At 53.0% G+C, this 23494-nt stretch overlaps 1 protein-coding gene across 3 annotated transcripts in view; it reads right to left on the reverse strand.

Annotated features, from left to right (window-relative positions):
• LOC142034147 (protein CEPU-1) overlaps positions 1-23494 on the reverse strand; it is a 351450-nt gene that overhangs the window by 121436 nt on the left and 206520 nt on the right. Inside the window, exons 1-2 of one of the 3 annotated variants that reach the window (XM_075034865.1) lie at positions 21329-21392; positions 20826-20910 (exon numbers count right to left, since the gene is read on the reverse strand). In XM_075034865.1, coding sequence (XP_074890966.1) covers positions 20826-20869 — 44 coding nt within the window. In that variant the 5' untranslated portion in view covers positions 20870-20910; positions 21329-21392. Of the gene's footprint in view, positions 1-20825; positions 21186-21328; positions 21393-23494 lie in introns of those variants that run through there. The other 2 variants (XM_075034863.1, XM_075034864.1) reach the window with 2 other exon arrangements.

The raw sequence follows: 23494 nt of genomic DNA on the forward strand, positions 1-23494 counted from the left end.
CAACTTATTGCCTGCAAGTGCATTGCTGAAGGGCGACGCAGGTGACGACGGCCGGGATGCTACATTTCACTCTTTCTCCCCTTGACATTCGCTAACCTTCAAAAGTCCTTCAGCACGAACCGAGAGCCGAATCACAAGTGTTCTCAAGTTCAGGGTTAGTTTACAACACTGAGCTGAACATCCACATTTGCATCCCTCCGCTTCTTCAACACAGCCTGCACCTCCTGCCCATCCTTCCCAGCAGCTTCTCCCCTCCCAGAACCAACCACCACAACGCTGCTACACGCACTGGGATGGGAACGATCCCTTCCCTCCCTTCCCGCTCCCCTGCACCCTTCCCGCAAGCCACGGTTCAGAGAACTCCCCCAAAGCGCTCCGTGTCCTACGTTTCTCAAGAGTGCTAAACTGGGCCGGACTTGGGGGGGGGGATTTACCTTCACCTCATAAAATTTGCTTGAGAAAAAAATCTCTGATCCATTAATGCTTCATAAAAATTTTACAAGGTTTGTGCTGAAAGAAGGAAAACAAACAGAGATGGTGTCGGCATCCAGGCACTCTCTAAATCAAATATTCTTTCTATAATGCTTTTTTTTTTTTATAGTACCAATCAGGAAAGCAATCAAGCATGAAGCCCACAGCTCCCAGTGCTTCCATTTCCAGCATCTGAATTTTTCCCAGTTCAGGACATACGATCCCAATGCTCCCATCAGCCCTGCGCTGGCTACAACAGCATGTCCCACCAAGTCACTGGAGCAGCTGCGAGGGCGAGATGAACCACTAAAACCACCACCCAGAAAGCCAAGGACACAGCATCCTGACAAGGATCCTGATCTACAGGAGAGATGCTTTGATCAAGTTAATTAACTTCACTGCACCAGCATCCAGAACCAGAGTGGGATCGATGCACGGCGTGCGCGGGGACTGCGAGCATCTTTCAAGCACACGGGGATGGGTGAGGGAGTGAGGAAGCTCCTGTCCTTCCCTAATAAAGGCAGGAGCCTTTACACCCACCGCAGCATTAACAACTTCTTCATTAAAAACCAGAGCCTAGGCTGCTTTTCCAGTAGGGAACGGTGCAGCACAGCTGGGCTCGCAACAAGAGGTTTGCCATTAAATCAGCAGCTGAGGTCCAGTCCAGGCAGACGCATTTGGGAACTGGGTACCTGAGTCAGCTCGGGACCTGTCTAATAAGTCTGGGAAAATGTCAAAGGTATTTCTGCAGTATTCACTGTCCAAAAAGGTCCAATAATCTTCTTTTCCCCCTCTTGTTCGCGTGTTCCTTTGTTTTTCTGAGACCTTCCCTTTCGCTGCAGAAACGTTCTGCTGCACACATACATTGTTCCCCAAATCAGGCTTCTTCATAAACAGTATATTAAAAAACAACCCCCCAAAGAAAACTCTGCAACTGAATACAAAACACAGTTATTGAAGAGCTGCACAGTGACAGCTAGCGATGAGAAACAAGAACACCAAAAGTAAGGGAGGAAAAAGTAAATAAACAAAACACCGAGCAAAATATTCTGCTGAGAATTCAGGAGACATTAAATATCCAACATGAAATGTGTATATATAAAATATACATAAGCTTCATAAATCCCCATCATATAAAGATATACAACGTTAAATATATATTATTTGTTTCACAAAACTTTAAATTAAAGAGTCCATTTTCAACCACAAATGGTTTTTGCTCTCTTCTACCTACCACAGATCCTAAGAAAGGAAAAAGTTTTTTTTCCCCCGAAGAACTGCACAGAGATTTGGGATAATACCTGAGCGACGGGCAGCCGGGTGGGGGACAGGAATGATGCAGCCAAAGCTGGTGACAAAGCCACCAGCATCTCGGGCACCTCTGCGGGGAGACCGTGCCTCTTGCTGCCCCGCAGCCTCAAGCCCCTCTCATCTCTCACCTCCAGCCTCTCCCAAACAAAACCTCCGCAGAGGAAAGCAACTCTTTTGACCGGAGCTGCCTTTAGGAGAGCAGCACCCCGTTTCCCAGTGCCTGCTAACACCCCCACGAGCTCACTCCGGACCCCGCTATTCACAGCCTGGCCGTGCTCCATCCCTAAGGGAGAGCTTCGCAGACCAGCAGTGAAAGCATCAGAGCTGCCAAATAAAGCCAGAAGAGACAGCTTCTCCCATCCATCTTCCCCCACAGCTATTTCACAGAGCTATCTGTGGACGTCTAAGCTGGTTAAATAAATAGGGGGCCTCCCAAAACACAGATACACATTGGGGATAAGTCAGATTAGAGGAGCTTCATTTCCACCTCATATTTCTTCTGCTCCGTTCTCAAACCCCTCTACATCTCCCAGGCTGCAGCCAGAGCTGCTGAGCATTAGCAAAGAGCAACGGGAGAGAAACACATAAGCCTAAGAGAAAAAAATTAGCAATAAAGCCTTTGCTGCCTCCGTCCCTTGCTCTGGAGAGGCCGGGAGGCTGGTTAATGGATGTCAGTTCTGCTTCCATTGAAGAAAATAAAAATCAATGAAAGCCTCTTAGGCAGGCAGGGCACAGCCACGGCCCTCACGCTGCCTTGCCTTTTTGGCACTCACCGCCCCAGTCAGAAAAGGAGTTTGCGCACGCGTTTCCCAACAGACGAAGTGGAGCCAAGCAGCCCTATAGGTTCCTATAGGGGCAGGAGAAAGCGGAGCATCCCTCACCTAATCCTCAACGCTGCCTCTTTACCTGCAGATGTTTGGTCCGATGGATATTTCTGCAGCGATGGCTGTGCTGGGGTGGGAAGATCCTCAGCTCAAACTGCCACGTTGGCAGAGGCCCTGTTGCAGATACGATTATAAAGATAAAATTCTCTTCCGACCACTTTTGGGGTTTTGGTTGGTTTTTTTTTTTTGCTCCTGTGGTTTTGCCACACGGACACAAACAGCGCTTTGCTGGCAGAAGGGGCCGGCTCTGGGTGGTCTCCATAGCACTGGAGTCTGATTTTTCCCTTACTGCTAAGGCGTTTCAGCCTCTCATGCAGAAAAGATGCAGCTTGGACATTTTGTTAGCACTAAAAAGAATACTAATGAACTTGCAGGTTGCCGGGTGAGGTACCTAATGACAAGCCACATGCAGAATTGCTTAGCTGAGTCTGCTGTAAGTCAGAGGAATGAGACGCAAATGGACTCAGGGTCCAAAAAAAAAAAAAAATCACCCCGTTTCTTCCCCCATTTCTGCTAGGTGAAGTATCAGGTGCATTCCTGCTGCTTCGCACCCGTGCCTGGCTCTAATTCCACACCCTGATCAATGTTAGATATTTCCTTATTTGATCCTATGGCTTCCTCTAAACGCTTGGGTTGGGATTTATCACCTTGACATGCAAGCTAGCCATTTGGACCCCATTTTATAGCAAATGGAGAGAAAAAGGCACTGCTAGGACACAATCTGTCTGACCTATTTTAGACATCTGCCTTAGACTGGGATGAATTGCACCCTAAAAAGGCCCATTGCTCTCCAGCGACTACAAAGGGGGACTAGACAACATGCTCAGATGCAGACATCCATCATCTCAGACACCTGCAGTTACAGGAGCAAGTATCCCAGATTGCTCGTGCTTTTCCAGGCTCCTACAGAAATGCTAATGGATCGAGAGCAGCCCAGCCTTTGAGGGGTGTTTTGCTGGTTCCTTTGCTTTTCCTCTCTTCTAACAGCTATGGTTCATCTCACCTTAGCCCATGCTGGTCATCTATGTCCCCCTGTAGACAATGACAAGATTCTGGGAGATGGACCGGTCCCTCTCTCTTTCCAAGACCTGCTTAGACCAGATGCCCAAAGCTAAGACTGATCTGACCGGGAATACCCTTGTTTTGAAACATACTCCCAGGTGAAGCGGTTGGCGACGTGAGCGCGTTGAGCTCTGCCTGACGATGCCGTGCGGGCATCGCGTTAGCCAGCGCTCACGGTGGGAACACGCGGCGTGCGCAGAAGGAGCTGGTTATTACTCCATCCATCCGATCAGCGCGGCGCGAAGCCTCTCCACATGTTTCTCGCTACCGATGATCCCCGCTGACGTCTCCTTGGCCATTTCACACGGGCAATCCCATCTGGCGCCCGCTCGGGATTTTGCGCTTGGGAGGACCGCATCCAGCCAGCACTGGAGGGGAGCTCTCGGAGGAAAGGACCAGCGCTCCCAAAGCTAGCATCTTACTCGGGCTGATATATAGCGTGCTGAGAGGTAAAAAACCAGAGACAGGCTCTTGAAAAGGTCTGCAGGAGGCGCATCCCAGCGTGTCCAGCAGAGAGCTCAGCCCATTCAAACTGGCCTGGGGGAGATGGTGACCTGGGACTCCTCCTGCTCACTTGACCTTCTTACCCACACACAACCCTCCCCGTTCCTTTCCTCCAGCAAGGGAAGCTCGCTACTAACTGCCCAAGCTGCATTCTTGCTTCTGCAGCCGCTGCCGTATGCCACCGCCAAGCAAACACCCCATCCCAGCCCTTATCAGAGGAGTTCTTCAGCAAACGGCTACCTGAAAGTACAACCGCAGCATCTCGGTGTAAGAGCCGGTGCCTCGGAAAAGAGTGAATGGGGCTCATTTTGGACAGAAAGCCACACAATAAAAGAAAGAAAAGAAAAGGCAGCACACCCTACCCAAAGCAAAGTCCATCTCCACGGAGGAGCTTTCTACAGTACCAAAAAATAGACCCAAGTCTAATATCCCTCACGCCGGGGAAGGGTTGGATGTAGATCCCATCTCCCCAGCTGCCTTGTCGCCGAATAACACAGGCCCATGTATTTTTAGCCCTGACTCCTACTGGAATGAGCTTATGCAATCATGATCTTTGCCTGTGTGCCTCTGACTAGCAATCTTACCCAATAATTTGTGAAGCCTTTGGCCAATTTTAACTAAGTTTGACAGAGGAACAGATGGCTCAAAGACATTAAGTACCTGCAAGTCTAGTACAGATAAGCAGCCAGGTACAGGAGAGGGACTCTGCGAGTGCCCCACGGACGAAAAGGCCACAGAAAAATGAGATTCAACCTCATCTGAACCTCAAAGAATCCACACAACACAAACCCCTTCCAAACGTTCCCGCCGCAGGCAGCAAGTCATTTACTCCTACTTGGACCAAAATGAAGCAAACTCATAAGAAACCCAGCTTTATCAGTTTCTGTGCCAGTCAGAGGACAGGTTTTGCATATGAAAGCAGAGCCTGGGTAACAACTTAGACGAAGGAGGAAAACCAACAAGGAAGGAAAGTCAAATTGCTGCTGGCACCAAGGAACTGCTGGAAATCCTGTACCAAGAACAAACCTTCTCACGTCTATCCCAGGGCCTTGGACCCTGCAGCGGGGGCAAAGAGATGGCTCATGCACCAAATTTTGGGTGGCTCCATGAAGAGATATTTCTTGCATCAAGGGAAGGCATGCAGCACATCATCTCGGCAGCGCCGGGCTTGCATGGCATGCTACACGCCAGTAATAGAGCTGCTCATCTATTTCACATCAATGTATCTTTTTAATGAAGGAAGATGGCTTTTTAATAAATAAAACCTCTCACCAAAAATAGCTGCACGGTCATCTATAATCCCCTGAAAACTCAAAAAGGCCCAAGTCGAGACGCAAAGCACGGAGCGATAGTTAGCGGCAGGGGGCTTGGTGACAAAATAAGGCAGCCACCCCCAAATCTTTTGCAGCAAAAAAAATAAACACACACAACCCCTTCTGCAAACGCCTCACCCTCCCATCACCAAAATAACATCAAAAGCATTTTGTAAACTCACTAATACTCACAAATTCCCAAAGCTTAGGCAAGCACTATTGTTCATGCCTCAACACAGGGGGGAAAGAGGCAAAGAGCAGCAAAATGACTTCATCCGAAAGGGCGAGCTAGTGGTACAACCAGGATGGAAGATGGAGGAGCCCCCCCATGCCCTGCCCGAGCCAAAACCGGGGAGGGATTAGGCACCGAGCCACGGGGCCACCTCCCCTTTCGTGTCGATCAGCACCATCTCCCCTTTCCTCCAAGTAAAGCAGATTTGTCCACAAAATCAGCTCCGGGTGGCGCAGCCTCGCCCAGCAGGTACAGATGGGCTCACTGATCAAGATGAATCATTTGGCACGTTAAAATGACCTGGACGCAACCGCAGAACGGGCTCTTGCTCGGCGACTCCTCCACGGCTGGGGCATTGGGGGAGCAAAACCAAGAAATTCGGAGGACCCCCACATCTGGCCCCTCCGGCTCGCCTCCCCCCTCCCCACCGAGGTCTGGCTTGTTTGCTTCACCAAAGCCCCTCTCCCTGCTCTCAGACAAGGTTAATAGGGTAGAGAGAGAGCATCTGTTTATGAGAAGGTTATCAAGTGAAAGGCAGTAACGCAGCCTCCAAACCAGCTTTTCATAGCCTCTTACTTATTATTTAATTTGGCTCCAGTACGTGAAATTAGGCTAATGGCTGTTAAGTGGTTAAGGCACGCACATTGTCCATCTGCCGAGAAGGCTCCGGGCCGTTGTTCTGTTTCAAAGGCTAAGGAGGAAAAATAATATGAGAGTTGCATGCTGTTAGTTTGAGAGCTCATAAATGCATTTTCTCCCTCTTCCCCCCGCTTTTTTATTTCTTTTATCTCCAGTGCTTTGCCTGTTGTAGCATTAGGAACTTCTGGAAAGCGAGTTACTGGGTTTGTGGGGTTTTTTTTGTCATTGCTGTTGTGCTTTTTTTTGGCCCTTATTTTTTTTTTTTTTTTTAACTGAAGGGAAGGGTGAGCCAGCCAGTTTCAGCAATGCCACAGCGACCAGCTGTTGCAGTCTTCCGATTCAGGCAAGCTAAGTGCAGCATCGCTCATTTGATATCAGCTGCATTAAGCGTGAAACCCGGAGCTTTTGTCTCTTCTCCTTGACACCAGGACTGGCAGCCTGTCTCCACCAACACAACATCATCTTTGCAGTTTTCCTTACACACAATCTGGAGCATTCAATCCCTCCCCACCTGGACTCCTTGCTGCTTTTAATGCGTAGTCTTAAATGACGCAAGCTCAGGCTGGAGCTCCCTCTTCCCTTGAGTCTTGCATATGGCCAAGGCCACGTGGATTCTCATGTGTCTCGTACAAGAGTTGAGCTCATTCTGTCATTATTTCAGAGGACTAACGAGGTCTCTCGACCTCTACCTGCCTATTTTCATGGAAGTCGTAGAAATGTAGCACCCAGCCCTCTGTAAAATCTGACCAAAATCAGCCAGCTGATTCACAAAAGTTAGCAGAAAGGGTGAAGGGGAAAAGGGACATGCAGAGGAAGAGAGATGACCTGCACCTTGCTTCCATGAATTCACAAAGAAGCTCTGAATGACTTGTAGGAAAGTGAGCTAGAGAGAGAGTGGCTAAACTGCATGCAAAACCTGGCCAAAACCCCTCAGAGGAAGATGCCATAGGTATCAAAAAACATCCCTACAGCAACACTTTTTGTCCCTTGGTCCCCAGACAGTTTGCAAGCTCTGCCTCACCCACAGAAGGATGACGCTGGTTAAAGCTATCGCATGGCAGGACCTGGTTTTATTATAAGAGGGTGGGCATGGAAGGATCATGGACCGTCAAGGGCATTTTAAGCTGTTTTCGGCTATCTCCCCAGGAGCAGGCACCTGGGATTGCTGCTGTCCATCCCCCCCAAAGGCTCACACTTTGTTCATCGCTGGCATTTGACCTAAGGAAGCCGGGACCGACACCAAGGTAGCACCATTGCTGGCGTCCCTGGCATCAGCAACACGGTGGTAGAGAGGAAAAGGTGCCAGCAATGATGCCCGTGCCCAAGAGCCACGGCTGCCGGGGGCAGCCCTGCCCACCATGGGGGCTCCCCGCAAACCAGAGCCCACGTCCGAAGAGAAACCGCTATCCCGGAGAGCGGTCCTGGGAGGGGGGAGCAGGCTCCGACGAGGCAGGAAAGGGAAGGGGCCCTTGAGCTGCGGCAAAAAAAATAACAGTCAAAACCCAGCTCTCTCCTCTAAGTGAGAGCTGAGCCATCTCCGAGCAAGAAGGGTTATTTATGGGGACGCAAGGAAGGAGAAGGCAGCTGAAGAGCATTTCTCATTTCCCTCCGTTACTGCAACAGCCCCACTTGAAATCCAACTTTATTTCTTCCTTCCCAAGCCAGTGGAAAAAAAAAAAAAATAATAAAAGCCGCAGACAAAGTCAGCCTTCCCTCCCTTGTTATCTGCCTGATTTTGCCAGAGGTTAGCGGGGCTGTTTCAGACTCACAGCAGGAGAAACAAGCAGCAGTTGGCACCACCCAGAGAAAAGATTAGAGCATTTACTAACGGGCTTGTCCCCCCACCTCTCCCCAAAGCGGCCCCCGCCGCCGCTTTGCCAAGGGACCGCTTTTCCCAGGTACGGCTGCAGTATCTGCGTTTGCCATCTGCGCCAGCTCCCGCTGGCTTTATCCCCGTCTCCTGCCTCTCTCGACAGGTATCTGCACAAATTACTCTCCCCTGTATGTATCTATCTTCATTCATTAGCCCTGCACAAGGTATATAAATATATATATACGCACACAAATTCGGTCTCTGTGTGTGACGACGGCTGGCGTGCGCAGAATGCAAGTGTGCTTGGGGATGGTTAGTTAAAACACTCAAAAACCTCAAATTACCACCCATCTATTCATTTCGATACTTGTCTCCCGGGTTCCCGCTGAATCTAACCCAAGACAGCACCATCCAGTCTCCGCTTTTTGGGGAAGGGATGAGGAAAAAGGAAATTAAGCTGAAGAGGAGTGCTGATCGCGCTCTGCCTGATGCGAGAATAAAGTAGCTGTACGCTGGAATAACCACCAAAGCGAGATGCTCAACCCATGTCCTGCAGCTCTGCACCTGCTTGCACTGACAAAGAAATGCCCGGCGTGCAAAGCTGCCGAGGATTACCGAGAGGAGAGCGGGATTCGCAGAAACTTGCCTGGATTTGGCCGACTGGTGCAGAAAACTTTCGCTGGTACAGCAATCTCCGTCGGGGGGGGAGTGAGCTTCTGCAATATTTTTTACGCTGGCAAAACCCCTGCTTTGACACATTTATACCCGCACGTCTGTACTGTTGCCAGCCCTGCTTATTCCCCTCGCAGGCTGGTAGGAGCTATTAAGCTATCCTAGCAGAAGTCTGACACCAGGAGAGTTTTGTGTGAATAGCATATCCCGGCAAATCTGCAGGATAGAGAACATCTAAAAACCAGGTTAAGGGATAAATACTGACAAGACCTGACTGGAGAAAAGAGACCGTTCGCTCAAACGCCTGCGCAAACTGGAGAATCGCTACGGTTTTCCCCCAAAACGATGCCGAACCAGGTCAGCAGCGATTGAGCCACACGGAAGACCAGAAGATGGAGGCGATTCCCAAGCTGAAGGACTCACGTGAACTTTGCCAGAGTTTAACAGACCCTTCAACCTCCACCCGGAGCGTGGGGGGCTTCCATCTGAATTTGGGGGAAAGCTGGCAGGGCAGGACTTGCAGGAAGCCTCCTTCGAGGAGTCCTTAGCGCTAAGATGCTGCCAGGGAGCATATGCAAGGAAGGGAAGCATTACACCGCTTTGCTTCTGATCATCAGTGTTTTGAAGGGTTTTCTTGGCCTTAGTCGCCAGCAAATTTGGCAAGAGGTTTCCCAAGCGCTGAGCTGGCAGTTGTAAGAAAGAAGGTGGCTTTATCCAAGACACAAAAATCCAGGGAGATGGCTTTGAACTAAAGCTGACAGGGGAGAAACGTGAAAGGAAACGTCCTTGTGGGCACAGCAGCTGCTTCGGAGGCAGCAGGGAAAATGTGTTGAGATGAGGGCGAGCTCAGAGGAGAGTCTTTCCCAGGCTGCAGGATCGCAGCCTGGAAGGAGGAGAACCGAGGAGGGTAGGCTCCATCTTTTTCCTCCTACCGCTTTAAAAAAAGGAAGCTTTGACCCCCTCCTCTCCTCCCGGGGGAACGGTGAAGAAGCACGAGATGCTCGTAGCCTGCAGCCTCGCCAGTGTGACGGGAAATTGCTCTGTCCCTGCTGGGATCCGCAGCCCAGGCCTCTAAGGGGAGTGATGGATGAAAGGGAGGAAGAGGAGGAGGAAGCTGCGTCTTAAGGCTCTGCAGCAGCAAATGGCCTCGGCGATTAAAACTGAGTGGGCAGTTGTGTATCACTCTGGATTTTCTGCCTGTTTCATCACTAGCAGTGACTCAGGAATATTCTTCATCACCCTCAAGCGAGGATATGATCATTTTCTGCCACTTGAGATGAAGCTAATTTTACAGCAGCTTAGAGAGAGAGAGATGTCATGTGCTGATTTCTATACTGCCTGCATCACACATCAATGCAGCACGGCAAGGCTATAGGTGCCGACTGCTGGAAGTTATACGACCCGATACTAGGAGAGAAACACCGGGGGCCAGGGGAGGGCTGTTCAGAGCTGCAAGGGTCCCTGAAAGATGAGAGGAGAAAAGCAGTACAGGATCAAGCCTTCCCAGCAAGGAGAAAGACGACTGCATCTCCTCTCCAGTCAGGTTTGTTAGGAGGAGAAGCATCCAGACCGCCTGAAGGTTTTGAATATGCTCCTAATAGGACAAGCGTGCTGAGCAAGACTGATAGGCTCAAAGGACAGCTTTCTCCGCTCAAATCCAACCCGGTCCCCGAGAGACCGATTTTACCGAAACCGAAGCCTGATGCGCGAGGAGCCCACGCTCCAAAGCGAAAAGCGTTTGCCGTGCCGGTGCCAAATTGCTCCCTTGGCGCATCAAAGACCTGGCTGGGGTCCCCATCTCATCCTATGTGCGCTTCCCACGGGGCTGGGACGAGACGGCAGAGGAACCGGTGCCACCACCGGCGCTGCAGCTGGACCGCCCGGGATCCTGGCTGGGAACCTACCAGACCTACAGCCACGTTCGGATGGGTTTTCTCGCTCGCCGATCGGGCCATTTATTCCTTTTCGAGATGCAAAAGCTGCCTTCGCACCAGGCCCTGGCAATGCCTCGCTGGGCTCCCTGCGCGAAGCCGCGGTCTCCCAGCCACCGGCCGGCATGTGATTCCTTGACAGCCCTGGCTTCAGGAGCTAACTGGCAGTGGTAGCTGCATTTGCAGGGGAAACGGAGCGGTACTGCCAGCTTTTAGTGACAAAAGGAGTGTTTATAACAGGCGCGGTGACAGCTGTCCGAATGCCACATTTATTTACAAAACGTTAGTTAAATTACTGACAGTTGGCGCTGCAAAGGGAAGCTGAGAGGAAGAGCTGACATCTCCCCATCGCACTAATTCGGCAGCCCTGCGGCGTCTCTCCGCACGCCGCAAGCTTTCAGCCTCCCGTTCCGCCGTGGGCCGCAAACCCCTTGGGCTCAGGACATCGCTCCGCACCTTCCCTTCCCAATGAACCTGCAAGGGGCTCGTGCCGTAACTCCCACCGACCCTGGGGGGTCAGTCCCAGCAGGGCGGGTGAAGTTTCTCCCACGCGATGCGTTGCCATCGAGCCTTCGGTCTTTGCTAGAAGGACCAAGAGGATGTTTATCGCCCCGCGATCTCTTCAGGCCTTGGCTCCCTGTTGAGACTACTGAGGGCAGTGCCGCTTGAATGGACGGAGGTCACCAGGTGGACCTCTGAGTGGCCAAAAACGGCTGGCACGCTGGTTTCAGACTCATAGAGGTGTCTGAGGTGAAGGGCCCCGTGTCTCGCGGAACGATGTCGACAGTCTGCACGCTGCTGGCTTTAAACCAGCAAGGAAATGGCAGCTGCTGTCCTCCGCGAGCCAAGGACAACCGGAGAAATTCAGGAGACCCAGCTGACACGCACCAGGGAAGGCGTCTCCCTCAACCAACCACCTCCGTGACGAAGCAGTAACAACCCAAGACGGGATTTTGACCTCCTGACCACGTCCTACCCTGCCGCGGAACACAAGCGAGGGCAGAGGCTTTCTTTAATTTCGCGAGTACACAAGTCAAGGCTAACAGATACCTTTTGCTCCTCGTGTTTGCAGAGGACTAAATCACATCACTTAACACACACGCCACCAGAGCACCTCCCAGCGCTGCCACGTTTTGCCCCGACTCTCACACTGTGCAAGTTTGCTGAGCAAACAGGGTCACGACGTGCATTGGGCAGCCTGAAATTCTGGCCTCGGAAAACATATATTCAACATCAACTTTGTCCGATTCAAAGCAGAACAGCTCCCCCAGCTAGAAGCAAGCAATAGGAGGGATGAAGTGTGATGGAAAAATCGACTCCAAAATGTAAAGCAGTTCAGAGCTGAGAAGGGAAAGACTTTTTTCAGCTAAAGGCAAACTCCGTGTATCCAGAAATCCTTCCCTTCTGAGACTCAATGAAATCAAAATTGCACTATATCCTATAAGACATTTTAAAACCCCAAATCTCACTTCAGCTAAATCAGAGCGTTTCCTGTAAAATTTGACAAGATGCTTCAATGAACTCATAAACTCAGATTAAAAGAAAGAAATACTATTTTTCCAACCAAATCTGTCCTTTTCCCGACAAAGAAATTCTAAACCAAACATTTTCCAGTCAAGGTATGCATGAAAGAAATGGATTTTTTAGTAAAAAGATCTGTTTCAGAAATAAAAACCTGTATTTTCTTATGTAACAAACTGTACAAGTCAGAATTTTTTTAATAAAAGTACGAGAGGCAGGTCCTTGCCTAGCTCCCACTGAATTGCAATGCAAGACAAGCATCAAACCTTTAAAGACTTGGAAAATACTTGCTCAAGTTTTCACCTAGGTCACTCTTCCTTTGAACTCATCAAGAGCTTTGTACTGGACCATGAGAGAGGAAGAGGGATTCAAGATAATAAAGATTATCCTGGAGTAAAGCCCTACACCTATAATTTACAGCATTTGGAGGACTTAAGGGTAAGAACCCAAATATGTCTTCAAATATTAGTGCTGTGCCTATCTATATGTCCAAACCATCTTGAGTTTTGGAAGTGGCTCTGAACCTGGAGCTGCCCTGCTCCTCTTTTGTACCTTTGAGAATTTGCTTTTCTTGACAGCTTTCTATCATGCTTCTCATTAGAGATGTGTAAGAAACGTAAGTCTGAAAAACACAACGGTTTTGCTGAACAGAGGATGTGAAGCTGGGAAAATAATGATCTCACCATGAAAAAAAATTTAAAAAAAAAAAAAAGAGACTCAAAAATCCAAAGTAATGAACGTTTGGATCATGTCCGGGGCTCTGCGTGTGTCTGATAAAACAGACGCAGGTGTCAGAGCCATTTATGGTTGCAGGCGCAGAGCCGGTCAAAATCTCCCATCTCTGGGAAAAAAAAAAACCTGTGATATTTCACCAGCTGCTCATGTTGGAAGGTGGTTCTATTCCTTATTTACTCTGTCCTCATTAACATGCAGAGCTGGACTCGCACGTCTCCTGTTTGACCCTTGGAGTCCTTTCCTATTCAGCACTCTCCCCAAAGGTGTCCCCACCTCCAGGCCAGGCTCAGCTCTCCAGACCTTGTCCCCATCTCCCTGACACCGGCTTTTCCAGGGGAGAATCCAGCTGCAAAGTCAAGTTTGCCTTCAGCCTTTCCGTACCCACCCATCTGCTCTTCTGCCTCCTCGCTTTGCATATAAACTAACGACTGCTTCCCAGCATGACTGCTGGTGGTGAGAGCCAACACCACTCACTGCCAGCTGAAGAATCCTTATTTAAGGCAAGAGTTTTAATATACTAATGATTAAGACACGTTTGGCATTTCAGCAGATGCTGCAGCATCCAGACAGCTAAGCCCAAGTCTCAGACTTGGCTCCTTCACAGCCTTGCACCTCTGAAAAGTAAACCTAAGGAGAGCAGAAAGTATTTCCCATTTGCTTTGCAAAGGTGCCACGTGCAACGACGAGCAAACTCTTTCTGTTAGGAGAGGGCTTTCTGCATTGCTATTCCACATGCAACCTGTCAACCGTGCGCACACTGTAGCAAGACTAAAACGCTGTCTTCCAACCTGATGCACAGTCCATTACAGTTAGGATAAAGACTTGTGGTGACATTAATGAGCACTGGATCAGCCCCTTTGTCGGCATAAATCTCTCTACTGCGTTGGGGGGATTGCATTTTCCCATTTGCTTGTTTGTTTGGCTCTGTATTCTCATTACAATTTCTATTAGCCCGTTCTCCCGCTGATGCAGTCATAGATTAGTTCCTTCCTGATTTTCCCCTTTCCTCCTGAAGGAAAATACGGGTGTCTGAGCTCAAACTGGCAGGTTTAGGCGGGTCTGGGAGGAGGAAAGAACGACTTTGCTAGGTCAAGAGGAGGATTCTTCCAACAGCAGAAGTTGCAGTAACTCCAGCGAAGCCGGCAGAAGAGACAATGATTTAGGCAAGCTGAAGACCGCCCACATCCCCGGCCCACCTCTCGTCAACGCACGCGGGGAGCTTCCAGTTCACAACGTGCAATGCCGAGCAGCGGTGTGCTCGTTGCCCAGAGGACTCTGCCAAGGCAGAGCAGGGCAGCACGGGGACAGCGCATCAGGGTGGCCAAGAGCTGGAGATGAACCCAGTTGCCATCCCTTGCACTGTCACCCGCAAGCGCTTAGGTCCGAGGCTTAGGTTAGCTCACGGTCACGACGAGAGCAGCTTCTCAGCAGAGCCTGGGGCTGCGAGTAGTCCCACGGTCCCTGATTTTGCTTCAGGCTGATTCTGCTTTCCTACCTAATGTCCATCCACCCACCAAGCAGCTCTGCAGTGCCCCAGCCATACACCACATACCCCTGCAATAACAACTCCCTGGCACCTCCAACTGAAAAATGCTCCCAGTAGCCTCTTCAAACTCCAAGCAAGGGCAGGACACTGGTGGACATCTGTGGCGCCCTCCAGTAGGACACTCTTAGCATTTTCCTTACAGAGGGATGTATCCTGCCACAAAAAGACTGCAACGCAAGCTGATGACTCACAGAGCCAGAGAAAAGGAAGTGTTGCGATTGCCACACACGAATATACACATTTATAGGACCTAGGAGGGTGCCTAACGTCACATGAGGAGTTAATAACAGGGCTAAGAACTGAACCTCCATTTCACAACCCCAGCTTAACGACTAGAAACACCACCCCTGCAACCCTCCACCGGCCAGCTCTGTCACCTCCAAGGCTGCTCCGACCTCCCTTCCTCCTCACCTTTCTTCCTCCCCATCAGCCCTTTCCATCCCAGAGGAGCAGGGTACAAGTCTGTTTGACTTAAATCTTTCCAGAGCTGGTAGACCGGAGAAGCTTAACCCTACGATGGAGATGACAGCTCCAGAAAAGCACGCCTGTCCCCTAGGAGACCCCAGCCCAGACAGCTCCAGTGAACTAGAGGCAGCAGCTCTACCAGGAGAGCTATAAAGGGAAACCCTCCTCTGGCACAGCAATCAGGAGCTTGTCTCATCTCTGATGGAAATTGCGCTCAGGAAAAAAAAAAAATAATAATCCATGCATACGACAATTTTTTTCCCCACTTTAAGCTGATTCCATCTCCGAGATGGGAGAGAGGTGGCGAAGATTTGCTGACATGTCACTTTAGCAATAAACTCCTCTTTCAAAAACATGCCATCGCAAGCAAAGCAATCGACTCACAAGCTACAAACAGAAACAGCCGCGAGCATCGCACGTGGGTGCCGCTCGGGGCCTCTGCAGCCCCTCTGATGGAAGATCTCCAGGAACACGGCAAGAAAACCCTGGCCAGAAAGGAGGACCCAGCAATGATGGCAGGAGGAGAGAGGCAGGGGTGAGGTGGCACTGGGCGCTGATGGGAACAGAAACTCAAGTCCTAACCCTCAGTACTGCTCACATTTGCACTGATTTCCTGAGTAAGGGCACAGGTGCCAAAGAACATCCTCACTCCCTTCTTCACCTTAATATGAGGGGGGTCACCACAGCCCTGAATTTATTCCCTAGCCCTCAGGAACAAAAAGGAGAGAGGTTTGAAGGAGAAGGTGAGCGTGCTGGATACTGAAGGAGTCAGGAGAATAAACTTTCGTTGTCAATATACGAGTCGGCAGCTTAGCTCCATCCACACCCCATGCCCACGGGACCGCTTGGGGGGCTGGTACCACCCAAGCCCAAGGACTCAGAAGTCCCTCACCGCTCCACAACCAAGAAAAGCAAGGTAATTACACCTTGGCCTCCGCAGCCTGCAAGCCCAAGCTATATCCCCCCGGTCTGGGCTTGGGAAGCGGGCAGGGAAGCAACCAGGAGCTTCAGTCTCTGCCGGGTGAGACTCTGAAATAAATAATTGCAGCAGGATGAAAAATACCGGGCACTGGGCTTGAAGACCATCTGAACGGGATGACTATTTCATGGGAGCAGCGTGCCACAGGTCCGACCTCTGGGGAAGGAGATGCACGCCGATCCAGCAATAAGGAGTTTGGTGGTTGTGCAAGGATGGGGGATATCAGCTGGGTAGGGCGGGAGACGGGAGCGCTGCGACGAGCAGCACATAACTCGGGGTGTCCTCGGGGGTGCCGGCGTGTGGGAAAGGGCTGGACAAGCAACATTCCCGGACCCTTTCGCGAACAACCTCTGCCCTGCCTTGCTTTCCTTATTTGCCTCAGGAGCCCAGTCCCGTGCCCAGCGCCTGGCACTGCCCCGCGAGCCCCCCACGGCTCAGCCCCGAGGCTACGGGGATGGCGACCACTGCTTTCTCGGGGACGGAGAGCCCGGAGCGGGTTCTCCTGGCAGGCTTTCTGCACTCATCGACTGCAAACCGCAAAGGCAGCTGCCCAAAACCTCAGCGGAGAATCACCGTCGCTCAAGCCCTGGCAGGAGCAGCCCTGCCTCGGCGCGGGGGGAGACACACGGCCTCCCCCAGGACCCAAGCGAAAGCCGCATGCTGGAACACACCACGCTGTTATCCTTCAGAGACCGGCCCTGTTTTCCACATTACACAATAACACCACAAAACGGCAAATTCCTGTGAATAAAGGGGGAAAGATGGGGCAGCAAAGAGTCACAAAAACCAGACCCATTTCTGAGAAAGATTCTTTTCTGCTTCAGAAACAAGCACTTTCTGTTTGCATCCGTCAAACAAACATGCTTGATTTTGTTTTGTTTCGTGGCCAAGTTATCACTTCTCCAAAATTATTTCAAGAGCACAACAGGGGCAAAGTAAATTTGCAAAACAGGCTTAGGTAAACCACGGCAGATCTCAGTGGCAAACTGCATGACCCCTTTCAAAGCCTGAGTGGAAACCATAGGAAACATCAGGGTTAAAAAAAAAAATAAAATGCTTTGACTCATGTTAAACTCAGATTTGACTTTTCACATTAGAATCAAAGGGGGAACAAATAAAGGCATTGCATCACCCTACCAAGAAAACCAGAGGAGACGTACAGAGGAGCCTGCGAAAGAAGTGGCCCTCGCCCTACAGCCAGATCTGCTCGCCATCCGCCTGGGGCACCAGTGAGTTCGGGGGGATACCACGCAAGTGCCTGTGCACGCTGACGGGATCATCAGAGCCTTGCTGTGGAAAGCGCTGACTGATGCCAATTAAAGGGAAATCATAATCAAGCCATTTGTTCTGGTGCTGAGAGAACTGCTCCAAAGGTCTCAGCAACGCCTGGACTCGGTTCAAGCGCTGCATGAAAGTTCAGGATGGGTCTTCTCCAGCGTGAACCAGTTGCTACTGGTGAGGGCAGATGCTGTCCGGGCGTGGTGGGAGGGGATGCAGACCGGCCTCATCCTCACGCCGTGGCCTTGCGAGATCCAGCAAGACACCCAGCTCTGACCTTCGCACGGACGCGAGCCCTCGGCTGAACCCCAAGAGCGGGAGCAGCCCCAGCTCAGGGACCAACGCATGCATCAGTAGAAATGCCAAGCTGTCGGACCCAACGCCCACAACCCCTTTTCCTATTCCTGCAGGTTTTGCCACATCCAGGAGTAAATCCTGCCCCTCCCGTCCCAGATGGTAGCTCTACCCCAAGGTCTAAACCTAGATTTAAATTTAATACAGTGATTTAAAGTGCTGGTACCGAGGCAAGACACATGACTGTACCTTTCAGCAGACATCATGAGTCAGAAGGAAATATCTGAACATCTCTGGTGACTCTGGTCCTAAACTGACTCCTAATGGTAGATTTACGGTAGCTGGGTTTGCAAGGAGCAAAGCCTGAGCCCTTCACAACGGGAGAGTCTCCTCGCGGCCGTCAATCCAGCTTCTTTCTCAGGGGCTGAATTAGCTCTGCTCGGAGGGGCAGTGGAGATGGAGCTGAAAAGAGCCTTCCTGGCAGGGCACCACTGCTCGACAGCAGCTTGGGGTCCTCAGCGCCCCGCCACCCCGGAAAAAATAACCTATTTCCAACAGCCAGGCCCTCTCCCTCGGGGGGGGGACAGGGCTTTCTGAGCACTTCAGAGAAGCGGCAACTTCTGCTGCTAAGTTCTCAGCTTGCTCTCCCTTTTGTTGGCTGTGGAAAAACAAGAAGGGACCTCTAGAAACATCTCTTTCCTTCCAAATCCTTGGCTGCGACTCACTGTCCTCCCACCTCACGTGGAAACGAGTCAGAAAGGAGAAGACCCTATTTTTATTTTTTTTTCCCCTTCCCGTGCACCCTTCCCTGACTGCCACCCTTGCGGGGCCGGGGAGAGGGCAGGGCTGCTGCCTGCATGCTGGGCAGGAGGTGACCGGGAGCAGCGGCGGGGTCTGCCGAAGCCCTTTCTGAGCAGCATTGCTATTCTGAACAAGTTAACTCCTCCACAACAGATCGATGGTTACGTTGGGCTGGGGCTGGGAGGGGAGCGGGCAGGAAGATTCACGCTTCCTTGATTTCCTCCTCTGGAAGCGTGCGGTTTTCACGCGCTTTTCTCCTCTCGGCTCCTGCCACAGCGCAGCACGGCCGCAGGGACCGGGACCTACCGGGGGATGCAGCCGTGTACCATTGCCTGCCGGACTAACCACTCCCACCTCAAACCAGAACAAAAATGTCCCAAAATGCCAGTGCAAAACACAGTCCTCCGCTTCTCCAGCTACCAAACCAGTACACTGAGCTAGCAGTAGCAGCAAGCCGTTAACTTCCAAGAGCAGTGCCCTCTCTAGGGGCAGGACAGCGGGAATACTCATCGGCACAGCGGGAATATCATCGGCACAGCTTGCATACCTCAAAGCCCACGTGTCCGTCCCCTGGGGCACTCTCGTATATGGACCGCCTGCGTAGGGACACGGACATCCCTTGCCACCAGACCGGCTCTCCGGCTGAACCGGGATGCACGTACGGCAGCTCTGGGGTGATGACAACCCGCTGCCCGCCCTCCCTCCCCAGGACCACCTTCCAGGGGCAGGATTTGTCCCCCTTCCCACCAGGCCTCACGGACAGAAGGAAAGCATCCCTCCTGCTGACTCACCTCAGCTTTCCTTTGTTCTCCTCCGAGCACCCAGTGCCAGGGCAGAGCGCCGGCACGATCTGTGCCGGAGACCCTGTGCCAGAAACCCTTTGCAGGCCCCCACCAGAGCATGAGCAATTCGCCTCCTTCCAGCAAGTTTGCAGAGCACCCATGCCCAAACCAGCCTGCTGCTGCCACTCTCCCGTGTATTTTGCTGCCCAGACCTCCGGTAACCCAAATCCTTCCCTCTTTAATACCCTCCATGGCAAGATCTGTGGGATTTTTGGTGCTTGGGAGAACCCAGTGATTCAGGAGAGTAAAGGAGCTACTTTTTTTTTTTTAGCTCGGTAGGGCAAATTCCTAAGCAAGATACCCTGTCCTCCACCCTCAGCCACCCATTTCCAAACCTCTTTGGTCAGTTGTGCCATGACGCAAGACAAATCTAGAGGAATGGCCACAACACAGCTCCCTCCCTCCCTCCCTCCCGGGAACACGCAAGGGCTGGGGGGGGGGGGGGGCAAGAGGCTGGGCTGCAAACAGCTGAGTTGCAGGAAATACATGGGGAGGGGATTCACGTTTCCAGGGGCCAAACCGAGCCCGTGGTTTAAGTCCTCCCACCTTCTGAAAAGAGACCTGGCTGAAATTCCTCTTTAGGTTTTTTTGCCCTGGCTTGGCCCTGCTCCACTCGCTGGCGTAAAGCAGGAGTGCGGCTTTCACCGCACACACCCAGCTGGCCCCGCAGATGTTAGTGTCACCTATGCAACACGCAGGCGGAGGAAAGTCACTCCCGAGCATGCCGGAGTTGCAAGCGCCGCTTCCCAGCACTGCAATTAAAACCTGGCTTTTTATTTTTAATGTCCCTATCAAACATCCTCTGGGATGACTGCGCCCATCTGCTGCGAAGACAGGGACGAGTATCTGGGCATTAGATGTCCCAGAAGTTACGCCGATCAAAATTACGGTTTCCTTGGCAGCCCCTGCACCCCTCAGATTGCTGCCGCAGGCGACAGGACCCCGGTGCAACGCCCAGCCCCACGTTTCCCCCCACCCCAAAGAGTTACGACCCCCTGCCGCCAAAGCAAGGGGATTTTTAAGGAGGGCAGCACCAGAAGGTCTGGATGTGTGGAAAAGGCACAAAACCCTACGAGGCGGAGGGGTGGGGGGGTCAGCAACTCCCCTTTTCCCCAGGCTGGGTTGGTTTGACAGACACGAAGGCACCCCAGGCGCAGAGTGGCGTTTATCCCCACCCAACGTGGCCAAAGTGCCCGAGCCATGACCACCGACGGCAGGAGCCAAGCCCATGCCTCACACCGGCGTAGGGCAGGGGGCCAAGAGGGAATCGCACTCTCCTTTTTTCATCCCCCAGTAACTTTCCCAGAGACAACCTGGGGGGGGGGGGGGCTGAGCCGAAGCCCGGTCCCCTGGCACCCAAACCTCCCTCTCGGCTTGCTGCTCGGCACCCGTCCTGCGCCGCCGATCGCCACGACGCATCCCCCGTGGGGAAACTGAGTCACGTCCCCGAAGGCACCGGCCGCCCTCCCCGTGCGGGGGGACCCCCTCGGTGTCCCCCCCCCCCCCCAAGGCAGAAATCCAGCTGCTCCTACCTGAGCGTGGCACTCTCCCCTTGCCGCACAGTCACGTTGTCCATAGCTTTGGGGAAGGTGGCATCTCCGCTGCGCACGGGCACTCCTGCGGGCACAAGGAAGAGCAGCCTGAGACAGAGGACGACTAGGCACCTCCAGGGCAGGGCTAAGCACCCACCGACCCCCATCCTGGGCAGCAGGGACTTTTCCGACCCCCGGCAAGGAGCGAAAAGGAAGGGGCGGGGGGGGGAGAGGAGGGACGGGGTGCCTGCGGGGGGGGACGGGGGGGAGCAAAACCACCGGGGCGAGCGATGCGGAGCTCCACGGAGATCAGGAGAGCCCCCGGCAAGGCAGCCTGCGAGCGCTGAGCCTGCCGAGCGGCATCCGGAGGGAGTCCCCAGTATCCTTGGGTGAGGGAGGAGGACGGGAGGGCCGGGGGGGAGGAGGAAGAGGAGGAGGAGAAGTGGCAAAGGTGCTGGACGCTGGGCGAGCCGGCTCTTCCCGGGAAGCAGTCCGAGGCTCACTTGGGCGCGGAGGTGCCGGGGGAGCCGCCCGGCTGCGCCCCGCTCCCGCACACTTGTCCCGAGTTCGCAGCTCCCCTCCGCAGCGCGGAGCGGGGGCAGTCCAAAAAACCAGGAAAAACCAGAAAAACCACCCCCGGAGCGAGCTAGCAAACGGGTCCAGACGCAAGAAGGCAGAGCGGGCGAAGGCCTCCGCCGAGGCGCCCGGCAGTTCCTTTCCTCCGGTCCCGCCGGCGGGTCCCAAAGGCGCGCCGCTCCAGGCGCCGGGATGCAGGATGGGGAGAGGGATGTCGGGACGCCGGGATGCCGGAGCCCCCAGCTGCCCTCAGCGGCTGGAGGACGGGGAGCGGGGGAAGGGGCGAGCAGGAGGAGGAGGAGGAGGAGGAGGAGGAGGAGGAAGAGGCGGCGGCGGCAGCAGCATCCCAGCCCCGCCGGCGCGGCTGGCCGGCAGCATCCCCGGGCGGCGCGCAGGCTGACTTCCCGGGGTTGTCATGGCAGCGGCTCCATCCCTGACCGGCACTTTGGCTTCCACGCACACCCGCGCCCACCCCGCACCCGCACCCGGGCGGGCGGGGAGCCCAGCCGAGCCCGGCGCCTTTCGCTCGCCAGGCTTTAACCCCTGCCGCACCGCGCTCCTCGGGGGACGGGATGTCAGGACATCATCCCCCCCCAACCCTGCTCCAAGCCCACCAAACCCCCATTCCCCTCGCTTCCCCGGCGTGCTTACCTGCACCCAGCACCGGACTACCTCTACCATACACCCTCCTCTACCTCCGCGCCGTCCCCTCCCCAGGCGGCAAAGCCGTTATGCAGGAGGGGAAACTGAGGCACGGAACCATTTCCACCCCCCCCCGCCCCTTCCCCAAGTCAGGCAGGTGGTGACGAGGAGAGGCAGGAGCATGCCCTCCCGGTCCTCTGCGCCTCACAGACACGCAGCGTGAGCTTAAGTGGCAAATTCCTCCCCAGCTGCAAGCACGGTACCCACGTACTTTTTATCAGCTCATAATTTAACAAATAACGCATTTGCTTATGCCTAGTAATTCCTCCTTCCCTCCGCTAGCGGCTAAACACATTAATATTTCCAGGCACAGTTTCATGCTGGTAAAAGGTGCCGGGGAGCCATCCTCAGAGCACAAAGTCCTGGAGCCACTGAGCAAGTGCAGAGCCAGCAGCTGAGCCGCGGCTTTCGGGGTGCTGCACCCCTGGAAGCCCCCCCCCGAGCTGTGGCAACCCAGCGTGAGGGGAAACCAGGCCTCTTCCACCCACTGTCCCCAGTGACTTCTCTGCGACACAGGACCTCATCCAAAAGTCCTCCCTCCCTCCATTCCCCACCGCGTGCTCGGCAGCTATTAGACGGTACCACGGGGGTTTTTTTGGTTGGGGTTTTTGTTTGGTTTTTTTTTTTTTAAATCACTGCCAACCTGAGCTGGATTCAAACTGGTGACCTAGATGTGAAAGGATCCATAGCCCGTTACTAATCCCTGGAGCCTCTGAATCCCCTGTAAACTACTGCTTAATTCACTAACTGTGCTATTTAATCTCTAAAACATTATGAGCTGTGCCGGGCAGAGGAAACACTCAATCAAATAAAGCTTTATTATTATTGTGCGTGCTGATAGGTCATATGAGAAGGGGATTGCTTTGCAAGTCTCTCTACTTCTTCCTCTTCCAAAGGCTTTCTGCTCCTTGACTTCGGTGCTGGCGGGCCACGCTGCCTCGAGTCCTACGTTTCCCCAAAGGGGACCGCAGCCTTCCCCAGCTCTTGGCAGAAGGAGTTTAATCTCCGCAGCCCACTCTGCTCCTGACCCGTCTGGCAGGGGAGGGGTAAACGCCTGCCTTCAGCAGATCCTTTGGGCCCACAAATTACGTGGGAGGGGCCTCTAAAACCTAACTGCAAAAAGCCAGACCATCAGCGGCAGGCTGAAACTCCTCGTAAAGGGTTGAGGCATTGCACCTGGATGCGCAAGTCAGCGAAGAACAGAAGACGCTGCTTTTGCTGATCACTGCGGGGTCCAAGCACCCCCGGCAGGATGGGGACCCCACCGTGCTACCCGTTCGCTGCTGGGGAACACGCTGGTGTGCAGGACCTACAAGCCATCGCCACGCTCATCACGCAAGAGCTTGCTCTCTTTGTGAGGCCGCTCCTTTGGACGGGCAGAGACCGTCTCC

The sequence above is a fragment of the Buteo buteo genome, chromosome 9, assembly GCF_964188355.1.
Source record: "Buteo buteo chromosome 9, bButBut1.hap1.1, whole genome shotgun sequence".
In the NCBI taxonomy this organism is placed as follows: domain Eukaryota; kingdom Metazoa; phylum Chordata; class Aves; order Accipitriformes; family Accipitridae; genus Buteo; species Buteo buteo.